At 38.2% G+C, this 14,281-nt stretch overlaps 1 protein-coding gene across 1 annotated transcript in view; it reads left to right on the plus strand.

The window, feature by feature from the left end:
• Positions 1-14,281, plus strand: part of Itpr (Inositol 1,4,5,-trisphosphate receptor) — a 1,293,714-nt gene that overhangs the window by 294,123 nt on the left and 985,310 nt on the right. The window contains exon 14 of the mRNA XM_090387283.1: positions 902-1,074. Coding sequence (XP_090243409.1) covers positions 902-1,074 — 173 coding nt within the window. The remainder of the gene's footprint in view (positions 1-901; positions 1,075-14,281) is intronic.

Here is a 14,281-nt window from a genome sequence, read left to right on the forward strand (position 1 = left end):
TCAAAAAAAATTTATACAAGGAAATGAGTTTAGTTATGATATTGGTTCGCTTCCTCCTCTCCTTCAACTTAGAGAAACTAAAAAGAAATAGTATAAATGTGAGACATTATAAATTAAGACATAATAGGGTTAAGAAAATTAAAAGCGCTTCCAAAAGGATAAGGATTTTAATACATGAACTATTGAAACAAAGCACAAAACAATATAATCAAATTGGAAAAGAAAACATTGTATATATTACGCATATGTGGCCCAGACGGGGGAGTGGGAAACTAAAGAAGTCAAATTCTGTAATCGGTTACAATATTTAAATAATAAGATAGATAATAAGAATTAATTAAATAATATCAGGAAACTTAACTGCTGAATAGGATTGCCTTGGCACATTATGGCCTTAACTGCCAATTGCCATTAAACGCCAAATAACCAACTAGGCCTGAATAGGAAATAAAATAACAGATATTTGTTGATGGTTTTATGAATACACAGTGAATCAAAATGGAAGTAAATTATTACAGTTTTGTGCATAATGTTAATATAGCATTAACAGTACAGTACTTGTTTTGAACATAAAGCACAACATAAAATAGGGGCAGTAAATCAGTAACCAATCATATAATCACTAATAGAAATATAAAACTGGAAAATATAAAGGATTTAAAAGCAAAACCATCAATAGATATTGGAAGCAATCATAAATTAGTAGTGGGAGCAATCCTTTAAGAAAAAGGGAAAAAGAACAAAAACAAAATTCAGAATTGAATTATTGCAAGATTAGGATTTTTATTGGGTATTATACTTATATAAAGAATACCAGACCATTTATATTGCTTATTATTGTTGCAGTGCTCTTAATAAATTTAATATTTTCAGTAACTTCAACTGAACTTTTTTTTTCCAGGAATATATTGCCAAATCTTTTGGATTTATGCAGAAGCAGATAGGCTATGATGTTTTGGCAGAAGATACAATAACTGCTCTTCTTCATAGCAACAGAAAATTATTAGAAAAACACATCACTGCTGCAGAAATTGAAACATTTGTTAGCCTAGTACGTAAGAACAGAGAAAGTAGGTTCGTAACCTGAATTTATATTATTTTTTTAGTATCTTTACTTATTATTATTACTAGCCACATAGTGCAAGGAAGCCTGAGGCTTATGCTGCACCAGCCAAAAAAAAAAAAAATTTCCAAGTTACCGAGAGAGAGAGAGAGAGAGAGAGAATCAATCAGAAGTATAAGGGAATTGCCAAGAAAGAGAAGAATGATGATATCCAGCTCAGGACCCTGGGTGTGCTAAACCCATACTCACTAGATGTGAGCCCCTGGGGGTATATACCATTTGTTTTCATTTAACTGTCACAAACCAAAAATAGTGAAGGAGTATCTTCTCTTTTTTTTTTTTTTCTTCTTTTAGTATATTCCTTCTTAAAATGTTTTGTTATGTTTTTTGTTTTTCTCCAGAACAATATATTGATTTACATACTTTGTTCTGGATGTATTTCTCATGACATATATACAGAATTTTGTAGATAATTTCTCAAAAATTTCAGAAGTGATCTGCTTAATTCTTGTTTCTTCTTCTCATTCACTTTTCCTTTTTATTTGAGATAAGCCAGATTTCCTTTCATGACCTGCTATAAAATTAGACATGCCACTTAAATAGATTTAATTCTGCATGTTTTTCTAGAACTTTACCATTATGACATAAGGCAACTAAATATATTGAAGTTTTGCATAACACTAAAATAAACAAGTGAAATGAAACTAAACAGAGGTGACTACGTGATATCATACTTATATGTGAAGCTTTGTTTATCTGAACAGTTTCCTGCCCATGTTTATAGAACTGTAGTGTAGCTTGGTTTCTCTGTAAGCCAGGGGTCAACACCCTGCAGCTCTTTGAACATCTTACTGCGGCTCTTTAATTTTTAGCCCACATGTACGACAAGTGCAGCGTGCAGCAGGCACCAACATGAATATAGTATTAGTTTCTGTGCAAGCTGCAAACACTTCTCATTTTAGTTTGCCTGCCCATCGCAAGCAGAGCACAAGTATTGCAACGCATTGAAGGTTAATTGTTGTGGCTGTGGTGAGTGTAAAATAGTTGAAACAGGAACAAAATCTAAGCGTGTACATGGTATTTCTGATAGGTACGTGAATTCATATTATAAATCACTTGATTTTTTAAATAAGCGGTGTGGTATTATTAAACAAGTGAAATAAAAAGACATTAAAATTGCTATCATTTTTAAAATGTCAACTCAAAAGAGAAAGATTGAGCAAGAAAACCAGGAATGGACTGAGCCGTATGTATTTATGACAAATTCTACAAGACTGTGGAGAGGCAAAAGGCTGCCCTTGTAATTCTACACAAATGGACAATGATAGATGAGTTCAAAAGGCAAGACCAAATTGTGTTCAATGCATGGAGTAGCTTACCGGACACGTATACAAATTTGAAAATATTTGCATTTGGACTTCTCGCAGTTTTTGGTTCGAGGTATATCAACAAGCAAATATTTTCGAAACGTGAACTACTGTATATTAAAAATAAATCAAGAAACTGTCTGAACAATGCGAGTCTCTCAGCATGTTTAAAGATGAAAATTACAGCATACCCGCCTAAGTTGAGAGACTTTCTCAGAAGTTCAGCAGCAAAAGTTACATTAATTTGTACTTAATTGGATATTTGTTACATTTTTTCATATTAATAAATAATATTTCAAAAAATATATATTTTTTAATAAAACATCTTCCCACTCTATTCCATTTCTTAAAAAACTCCCCCTCCCCATCCACTCAGCTTGAGCTGAGGTGTGACTTCTCAGATTCGTTTTTTTTTTTTTTTTTTTAATTAGATCAAAAATGGCTCTTCACTCAAAAAAGGTTGCTGACCCCCTGCTGTAAGCAATGCCCCATTGGGGAACACATGTTCATTATAAGAAATTGACAATTTGAAAGTTAATTTTGCAGTACATGCATTATTTCCTGTTGAAGTATTATTTTGTTTCTTAAAAATATGGTTATATCACACTTATAATTAATGTTACATTTTCATAGCTTTATATAAGCTGTGCTTGAAATTTTTCAGCTGAGGCCGCCCTAGAATGTTTGACCCTGGGCAGTTACCCACCTTTCCCATACCCTTCACTGCCAGCAATGTTCAGTTCTATATTATATATTGTAGTGGGAGCTATTTTAAAAGTACATCACAATATTATAATTAGTGTTAATTATATATATACATGGTATTTCAAAAGTGATGGTGATTAATATAATTTAAAGGTGAACTGTACAGACTACAATATGCAAAAAAAGCCTAGCAAACATGGGTCCTTAAGTGAATCATTTTCGAGATATTGCACATTTCTAGTTGGGATCCACCACTGACTTGTTTGTTTAGGTTAGTTTATGCTCATTCTCTCCGTTTCCCCTCTCAATGCTTTGAGGATGTAGCAAGCATACTAGTACTTGTCAAAGGATAGTCAACATGGAGAGAGGTTGCAGCAACGAAGAGTATGCAGACATGCACTTCATGTATGGTAAAGCCAACGGCAGTGCACTCAAGGCTGCACCAAGTTTGTACCAAGTTTGTACCAAGAAGCATTTCCCTGCTGAAGGCAGCCCAACAGGTGCACATTCGTCAGGGTACATCAACACCTTAGAGAACATGGGCACTTCATACATGGAGCACGAGCAGGAATGCTCAGAAGCATAACACCTGATGTTGAGAAAAGGGTGTTAGAAAGAATAGAACAAAATTCAGGAATTTCAACAAGCACAGTTGCTCTGCAAGAGTGTGTACTGAGTCATAGCAGTGTGTAGCGAATTTTACATCGCTAATTACTGCACCCCTACCGTATCCAGCGTTTACAAGGTCTCAGCAATAGACTTCCTTCCCAGAGTGAACTTCTGCCAGTGGATGCAACAACAGTGTGTCCTGAACTCCCAATTTTTTAACAACATTTTGCTCACTGACGAAGCTGGGTTTATTCGTGATGGTATTTTTAATTTTCATAACTTTCATGTTTGGTCCGATGAAAATCCTAATGCAATTTACGAGTCACAACATCAGCAATGTTTCTCGTTGAATGTCTGGGCTGGACTACTAGGAGACTGTCTAATTGGACCACACTTTCTGCCAAACAGGCTAACAGGAGAGCTGTACCTTCAGTTCCTGCAGAATGTTCTTCCAGACCTCCTTGATGATGATAATTTTCCACTTCAGCAACGCCAGAACATGTGGTTTATGCATGATGGCTCATTTTTCTCGTGTTGTGACTCAGTATCTAACTAGAAGGTATGGTCAACGGTGGATAGGTAGAGGTGGGCCTGTAATGTGGCCTCCCAGATCACCAGACTTAAATCCTATGGATTTTTGTATCTGGGGTCATGTAAAAAGCTTGATATACACTTCTGGCATTAACACAGTTGAGGAATGCAGCGTCGAGTTAAAGGAGCCTTTCAGCAAATCAGAAATGACGCAAGAATGCCTGAGAGGATTCACAACTTAATGCAGGGAAGACTACAAAGCTGTGTATGGATGCAAGGACAGCATTTGACCTTTTGTAATATCCTGCCTGTAACATGTAACATCTATAAAATCCTGTGGTGTTGAAACCAAAAATTAAAAATGTATTATCTTATGTTTAATAAAACCAGCCTTAGCAAAGGATTCACAACTTTTTTACTAAACTTAGTGCTCCCATAGTCAGTGGCGGATCTTAACAGAAAATGTGCATTATCTTGAAAACGGTTTATTTGCGGCTCAATGTTCACTGGGACTCTTTTGCTTATTTTAGTTTGTACTTTTCACCTTTAAATTATTGACCATCATTTTTGAAACACCCTGTATATACTGTGATGATTTTCTGATTGCAGTTTTATTTTATTTTGCAGTAAATATGATTTCTTTTAGACATGATAAATATAGCATGCCTCAGGATGGGTGACTCTGGAAGAAACTGGGAATTATCACTGGTGACTCATCTATGAGGCAGTCTTATTGTTCGTATTCACTGTAGTATATATGCTGAGCTATTTCTAAAAGTTGGTGATTCATTTCTGTGTGCTTTGTGTAGGCATCAGAATGAACTTAAGTTGAAATTTGGTATAAGGTTGAATGAGATTGCTCTCTGATAAAGAAAGTAGATGCATTGGAGAATAGTAAATATGTAGGCTGTGCAGCTATACAAAAATCCACTATTATGCTATGTGATTGTTTCCTGAATAATTTGATCCAGCCTCAAGGATGTTTATGAGGAGCAAACTGCTTTGGTTTTAAATGAGGTATTTTAGTAGGAGACTCAATTGTTTGAGAAACTTTTCTGAAGAAAAGATAGAAGGAACACAAAATGAATATACAGTATCTGTCAGATACAAGAATTAATGATATTATTAATCAGTTGTCAATTCTTGAGAGTATTGAGCAAAAACAAATTGAGTTATTTGTGAATAATCATGCTTGAAAAATTCTGTGAAATGAGTCAACATTTTGACTTGTCATTTGAAATATTTTTGCTGGGTCAAAAGATTGCAGTTTTGCTTAGACAGAACAGGAGGGATTATATAATGAGTGCCTTTTTGATTAACTTTAGACTAGGGGGGGGGGCTATGCAATTCTTATGATTCAAAGTTTTCTGAATGTCTCCTACCCTACTTGATAGAAGGAATCTGCTTATTAAATTGATGTTTTATCTGATGAGCTGTTTGTATGATTGTATAATGTTGGTTGAAATATGGTGTCAAATGGCAGTTATCTGTCTATTTTAACATTTAATTTTAATTAATTGAAAATAATAGACTATTTTTAATAGATTGAATACTAATGGTAGCAGAGTGCTGGAATATTTATAAATATGTCCATTTTGGTCATTATTACTAGGTATGTTTTTGAGAGACAGTACAATGATTAGCAAAGGGTGAAGTTATTTATTATTATTGTTTATTGCTGTCATCAATAAATCATCATTAAGTGTTTGATGAAATAACCACTCAGCTTTTGTCACTTGTGTTCTGAGTGATGTTATTTATTGGTTACTTCAATATGAGCGTAAACTCTGATGCTGTAGTTGACATTTTTGCACAGACTATTCTAGTGTGCAGTTTGACTAATCCACCATTATCCCTCCCCAAAACACACACACACACACACACACACACACACACACACACACACACACACACACACACACACACACACACACACACACACACACACACACACAAATAGGAGGAAAAGGATAGAGATGTCTGGATAGAGGTTTTACAAATGCATAGTTTACATTAGCGAATGTTATTCACGTGATGAATTTGAGTCTGATAATTCTGCATTGTGAATAGTCACTACTTTTATGATTTCTCCTTATGGATAGACACACACTGATGAGCTAAAGCATTATAACTAGCGAGTCGTTATGCAAATCGAAGCAACTGCAGGTAAACTACGCATGGGTCGGGACACGGTATAAAAAACACTTCATACTGAGCTCCATTAATCAGTGTTACTCTTGTTCTTCAGATGGGAAAGGCAGCAGACTTAAGTGAGTTCAACAAAGGCCAAATTGTAATGGCCAGAAGACTGGGTCAGAGCATATCCGAAATGGCATGGCTGGTGGGGTGCTAACGGCCAACTGTGGTTAGTACCTACCGAAAGTGGTCCGAGGAGGGAAAACCCACAAACTGCTGGCGAGGTGTTGGACGACCACGGCTCATCGATGCTCGAGGTGAGCGAAGGCTCTCCCGAATGGTACATGACAACAGAAGGGTAACTGTGGCGCAACTCTCCGGTAATTTCGAATGCTGGTGACGGGAGTAATGGGTCACAGCACACAGTACATCGAACCCTGTTGAAAATGGGCTGTGTAGCCGCAGGCCACTCCTAGTGCCCATGCTAACCATGGTTCACCGGCGACAGCGCCTACAATGAGCATGCGAGGATCGAAACTGGACCTTGAGTGATTGGAAGAAGGTTGTCTGGTATGATGAATCACATTTCCTGTTGCACCATGTGGACGGCCGGTTACGTGTGCATTGTTTACCTGGAGAATTGATGGTGTCTGGATGCACCGTGGGATTAAAACCAAGCTAGTGGTGGTGGTGTTCTGCTGGGATACCCTGGGTCCAATCATCCATGTGCCAGGCACTCTGACATCTACCACCTACCTAAACATCATTGCTGACCAGGTACACCCTTTCATGGCAACGGTCTTCCCCTCTGGCAGTGCCATCTTTCAGAAGGATAATGCGGCATGCTACACCACCCAGATTGTTCGCGACTAGTTCATGGAACATGAGGAAGACTTCCAGGTATTGCCCTGGCCTCCAAATTCCCTAGACAGCTTTCCTATTGAGCATCTGTGGTTTGTTTGAAAGTGCAACTCTGATCTGTGGCGTTTCACCCATGGACCTTACAGGAGTTAAAGGATCTGCTAGTTGTGTGTTGGCATCAAATACCACAAGGCACATTTAGAAATCTTGTATCATCCATGCCTTGCCTGGTATGAGCTGTTTTGGCTGCTGGAGGACCAACATCATATTAGGTAGGTGGTCATAATATTTTGGCTCATGGGTGTATATATACAAGGCGCAGAGAAAGTCTACCGACAAACTTGAACAGGTGATAGAGGGTACCAAAGAAACATTTTTTGTCAAGTAAACATAGGTCATAAATGAGTCATTATAGCAGCAGAAACTATTAAAGGGTTGTAAAAATTAGAACAACACATTCAGTAATTTAATGTCGTTTAATGCATACAAATCACACACAATAGAAAAAACAATCCATAACATAGTGCTCGAACGTACGACTACCACCAACATTAACATATGCATGCATTGAGAGGTCCTCGGAGTGGTGCGTATCTGCTGCTAATAGCATAAAAGTATAATGTCATATTATGATCAGTACGGGTACAGATATGGAGCATGTCACTGTTGCAGAAATGGAAGATATCCATTTAATGTATGGCGCAGCAAATGGAAACGGAAGAGAGGCTCGTAGGTTTTATCAGGAACGCTTCCCAGACAGAAGGTTGCCTCAACCCACAACATTTGCTGTGATACATACACCAAAGATTGCGGGAGAGTGGCTCTTTCGGTGTGAATATGCGTGATACTGGATGTCGACGCACTGCTAGGACACCTGGGTTTGAGGAACAGGTTTTTGCAGATCTTCACTAATACTCCTTCTACCAGCACAAGCGCCGTTACACAACAATTGGATGTGCAGCATAGTTTGGTGTGGGATGCAGTGCACGAAGCCGGACTACATCCTTTCCGATGCCAGAAAGTGCATGCACTAGAACCTGCTGACTTTGCCCACCATGTCGAGTTCTCCCACTGGTTTTTACAGGAAACCAACTTGCAGCCTGATTTTGCCAATAATGTGCTTTACACTGATAAAGCATGTTTCATCCAAGAGGGATTGTTCAACAACTGCAACAGTCTTGTATAGGCAGAGAATAATCCCCATGCAATAGTTGAACATGGCTACCAACACAGGTTTAGTGTCAGTGTATGGGCTGGCATTGTGGGAAATATTTTAGTTGGACCATACATGTTGCCTGCACATTTAGGTGGACAACTCTATTTGCTTTTTAGAGCACACACTTCCAGAGTTGTTGGAAGTTTTTCCTCTGGTTGTCCGAGCACAAATGTGGTTCCAACATGATGGCGCACCACTACATTTTGACAGACGTGTACTTGCACACTTACATATAACCTTTCCAGGCAGATGGATTGGTCGACCTGTAGCCTGGCCAGCAAGGTCACCTGATCTGACTTGTTTGAACTTTTTCTTTTGGGGATACATGAAGACTCTTGTGTATGAAATGCCAGTTGACACAGTGGAGGAACTTATAGCATGGATTGTTGCAGCAAGTGCAGAGATACAAGATAATCCTAGAAACTTCCAATGCCTACAACATTCAATGCATAACTCACATCATTCAATGATGTGAGTTATGCATTGAACATCACGGTCACCAGTTCGAGCACGTCTTATGAATTGTTTTTTCTATTTTGTGTTGTTGTTGTTATTTGATTTTTAGGAGCATTAGCAACTTAGGCCATATTGCTCCGGGGATATGTAGTAGTCATTCCCTGACCTTTCTGTATCCTCTGTATTTGGTGGTCATGGGCTCGAACTCCATTCTAATCAAGAAGCGTGTGCTACGCATTGCTGCTCCTGCCCACCTGGCTATGGAGGCACTCTCTATTTTGTGTGCAACAGTAAATGGGTTGTATACATTAAACGACATTAAAAATGTCGTTTAATGTATACAACCCATTTACTGTTGATATAATTTTTAACATTCTTTTTTTTCTTTTATTAATATACTGTACTGGCATAGACTAATAATCAAATAGACTGTGGAACACTTTATTTTGGCGGGCTTTTGCATAGAGATGTATGCGTAGAAGTAATGGTTGTTATTGTTGTTGTTATTTTGGTTTTTAGGAGCATTAGCAACTAAGGGAAGTAATGGCATCTATGGAAAAGTAGCAGTGCAGTGATCTAATATGTTATTCATATGAGATTTAGCCTGGAGTATAACGGTTGAAGGAGAGGAGATGGAAGCAAACTGATATCATAACTAAAATCACTTCCTTGTATAATTTTCTTTGATAATTATTAGTATTTCGAAATATTATTATTAAAATATGTGATCATGGATTTGTGGTTGAAAAAAGGAACTTTAAAACAAGAAGAAAAGTACTTGTAGTAGTGCAACTGTGGGCGATGAAAACGAACACATATTGTCACACTTCAAAGTAAGGATGAACAATTGCAGCCTTTTGTTCCCCAAAAATCTGAAGTCAAAAAACAGGAACCAACTAATAGAAGACCAAAACGAAAGTATAATGGCAGTTATTTGAATTTCAGCTTTACATGTGTTGGAAATAAAGATGCTGCTCCTGATGACCAGTGCGTCGTATGTAATAAAATATTAGCAAACAGTTCTTTGGCTCCTGCTAAACTTGTGTTTCATAAGCCTTCCATGAATATGTTGTGAGATGAAAAGTGTTCTCATGAATATGATGTGGGTTGAAAAGTGTTCCCGTGAATATGTTGTGAGATGAAAAGTGTTCCGTGACTAAAAAAAGTTTGGGAAACACTGATTTAGACAATGCTGCTATTATACTTCAGACACAGCATATGAAGCAATGTACACAGCGTAGCAAATTAGTCAGACAAGATGAAATTTTGTCTGACTAATTTGATTCTACACTATGATGTGGTCACAAGGGAACTGGATGCAAAAAAAAAAAAAAAAAAATGATATCGTATACTTAGATTTGAGGAAAACGTTTGATACTATTTCACATGAAAGATTTCTATACAAATTGGAGCAGTGTAGCATTAAGGGCATGTTGCTGCTATGGATAAAGGAATGGTTGAGCTGGAGAAGGCTGAGTGGTAATCAATGGACATTGCTCTTTGTGGACTAATGTTATTAGTGGGATCTCCCAGGGTTTGGTGTTGGGCCCATTGTTGTTTTTTATATTTATCAATGATATTAATGAAGGTATGTCAGGCTTAATGTTCAAGTTTGTAGATGATATAAAGGTTGGCAGGGTTGTTAATGACACATGAATGATGGTATGATACTGCAGTAGGATCAAGAAAAGTAAGGCTGATGGTCTGAGAAATGCCAATTGAAGTTTTTAATTGACAAATGCAAAGCACTGCATATGTGTAGCAGTATTACTACATACCAACTGTGTGGTACTACACCCATGGTAGTCGAAAATGAAAAAGATCTGGGGGTAATTGTGCAGTTGGATATGCAGTTCTCTGAGCAATGTACACAGGCTGTCAGGGCAGCTCATTGGTTTTTGTCAATGATATAAGAGAATTTTATACATTATATAATGCAGTGGTTAGACCACATCTTTCTTACTGCATGCACATATGAAGGCGTCATTTTAGAAAGGATATAAAGCTGCTGGAAGAAGTACAGAGAAGGGCAACGAGATTAGTGAGTGGAACAAAGGGATGCTCTTTCCATGAAAGGCTTCAGTTCTGCTAATTGCAGCATCTGGAGACTAAGCACGTGTGAGGTGATCTGATTAAGGAGTTTAAGGCTTTGAATGGATTGAGCAAGCTCAATTCTGATGGGATTCTTCCTCTTGCTCAGACTACACATATGAGGAGGCACAAATTCGAATTGAGAAAGGATGGTTGTAGAATAGCTGTCGATTGTTTGCCGGAACAAGCTTCCATCTGTTGTTATGGAGATTGTTAGCTTAAATAAATCCTGGCATAAGACAGAACTATTGGAGGAAATGAATATGTAAAATGCAGGTGCAGTTTTTTTTTTTTTTTTCATGGTGACTAGGTAATTTTCAGAATCTGATAAAGCCCAGGTGGAAGTTGACAGTGAGAGAGGAGGGTGTTACAAGCCAGATGAGCCTGTGGGGAGTATAAAAAATCACTTTCAGCAACTTGAGTAGGTGAATAGGCAAGCCAATGCAATTGGTTTGTTAGGATAACTTTAACTTGCCTCATTATAGACTGAAAAGTATGAACTGGCGCTATATAAAATAGGAGTCAGATTTTTTTTGAACAAACTAGATTACTGTTATTTTTTCCATTATATCATAGCAGGTAAAAGTGACTAAAATATCAAAAAGATTCTGGCAGTGTATTAAGAAATAGTGTTTCGTGACCATAATATCATAAAATTGGTGGTGCCAAAAAATTCTAGCACTTAAACAAAAGGGTAAGTGGATCTAATTTTGAGGGTTGGACAATAGTGGATTGAGATATAGCCACACTATTTAAATTAATTTTTAAGAGGTTTATCTTGGCTTCCAGGATAAACCTTTTAAATTCTCTAAACCATTCAGTTCAATGGAGTACTGCAAAAGATAGATGTTAATCAGTCAAAAGATAGATGTTAATCTTGTAATTAGTCAACAGTGAGTAGATTTCAAACTCAAGAATACTGGTTCTGATAGGATGTTATTTTGGTTTTTAGAAGCATTAGCAGCTAAGGCCATATTGCTCCGAGAAATGCGGTGGTCATTCCCTGACCTTTCTGCATCCTCTGTATTTGGTGGTGACAGACTCGAACCCCGGTCTAATCAAGAAGCGTTTGCTATGCACTGCTGCTCCTTCCCACCTGGCTACGGAGGCGCCTTCTGATAGGAAAAAAGGAACTCAGTGCAGCCGAGCCTCCACGCCAAAACAGGACCGTGTTTTAAAGCCCATATGCCTTAAAAATCGTAAAGCTTCTTCGTCTGAGCTAAAAAGAAAATGGGAAGAACATACAGGAGTGGTAACATGTGTAGCAACAGTCAGAAGATGCCTCTTCAAAAATGGACTTATAGCCCATCGTCCTAAGAAGAAGCCCCTTCTCACACAAAAAATGAAAAAGGCCCAATTAATTTGGTGTAAGGAGCGTGTCAAATGGAACCCCGAGCAGTGGAAATCAGTCATTTTCTCAGATGAGGAGAAATTCAACCTGCATGGATCTGATGGGAGACAAACGATTCACCATAGATGTGGTGAAGAATACCATCCGGACTGTGTGGGGTCTACAGTGAAATTCCCTACCAGCCAGATGGTATGGGGGGGTGCATTTCGTATTGCGGAGTAGGTCACCTGCAGTTTATAAAAGATTCCGTAAATGCCAATGGATACCTGGCTATATTGTAAGGCAAATTGCTGCCCACCAGTAGAGACCATTTCAACCTGCCAAGTAACTGCATCTTTCAGGATGTATCTGCTCCTTGTCATCAGGCGAAAAGTGTAAGTAGGCACTTCTGTAGTTACTTTAGCTTCATTTCTGCGTTAGAGGTTCAACAGTAATGTGTTTATATTTGTTATGGGTGAAAAAATGGTTGGAAGAGCAGTCCATTGCAACTCTTAGCCGGCCAGGAAACAGCCCTTACCTGAATCCTATAGAGAACTGTTGGCATCATGTGGAATCTGCAGTTGCCAGAAAGAAACCAAAGACCCTTCGTGAACTTCAGGAAGCTATAATTAGTGTTTGGAACCATAAACTATCAGTTGATTATCTTCAGAAATTGATCTTGTCAATGCTCGATGGTGTACTGCTGTCATTAGGGCCAGAGGCAGTTCAAATAAATATTAGTTTGCACCTGGTGAACTTTTCATTTTGTTGAAATTCCTAGGTGTTTCTTTGAACACCGGTGTATACTTAGACTTCGGTAAATGAAACAATCCCCAACGAGAGTTATTATATGAACTGGAACAAATTGGAATTACAGGAAAGGATAGAAAAGAGAGAATAGTGATAAATGTGCATTCTTCAGAGAGGACCATATCAAGTGCTGATGCTATCGAGGCAGTGTTAGGTGGGTCGGAAAACTGCTAGCTTGGGGGGAGACAAAGACCAATAGATTGACAGTAGCCACTGACAGAGGTGAAAGAGATTCTTGCACTGCTTCTATTAGAATGAGCAGAAGCCTGAAAAACAAGATGCATGGTATTTCAGAGACTGCTGGGAGCCATTGCGGTACAAGTAAACACACGGGTTGTGTTAGGGTAGCTAAGAATAGAAACAGGTGCAGGTATACTTGCGTGTACACCAATGCCAGGAGTTTAGTAAATAAATTTGATGAATTTGAGGTATTGCTCAAAACATCGAAGGCAGATATTGTTGGGATATCAGAGACTTGGTGTCACACAGATATAAGGGATGCGGAACTGCAATTTGGGGAGTACAACGTCTACAGAAAGGATAGACAGGATAGGAAGGGGGGAGGTGTTATGCTATTAGTTAAGAAACACATAAAAACCAAGGAAGTGAAGCCAGTCGACATCGCTGGACAGTGCAGTGTGGAGTCAGTTTGGTGTGACATAAACATTGGGAGATCAAAATTGAGAGTAGGAGTGTGCTATAGGCCTAATGACTCTGATGAGTATAATAAAGAACTGTACAGGGAAATAGAGTGGGCCAGTAAATCAGAGTGTCTTATAATGGGAGATTTTAATTTCCCAGATATTGACTGGATTTTGGGGGCTGGTTACTCACACACTAGCAGGGCTTTTGTGGATTTATTGGATGATTGTTTTCTACATCAGCATGTTCGGGAGGCAATTAGAGGGAGTAATACTCTTGATTTGATTATCAGCAGTGATTCTTCATGCATTAAGAATCTGCAGATAAATGAACCACTAGGTGGCAGTGATCACAGTGTGCTGAAGTGGGATTTACTCAAAGAGGTAACTACCATTAGGGGTAAAGGGAAGGGTTATTGCTTCCGTAAAGGCGACTACGATGGACTGAGACAGTATTTAAATTCT

The sequence above is a fragment of the Mastigoproctus giganteus genome, chromosome 13 (genome assembly GCF_048544385.1).
Source record: "Mastigoproctus giganteus isolate SK-2022 chromosome 13, ASM4854438v1, whole genome shotgun sequence".
Taxonomy (NCBI): Eukaryota; Metazoa; Arthropoda; class Arachnida; order Uropygi; family Thelyphonidae; genus Mastigoproctus; species Mastigoproctus giganteus.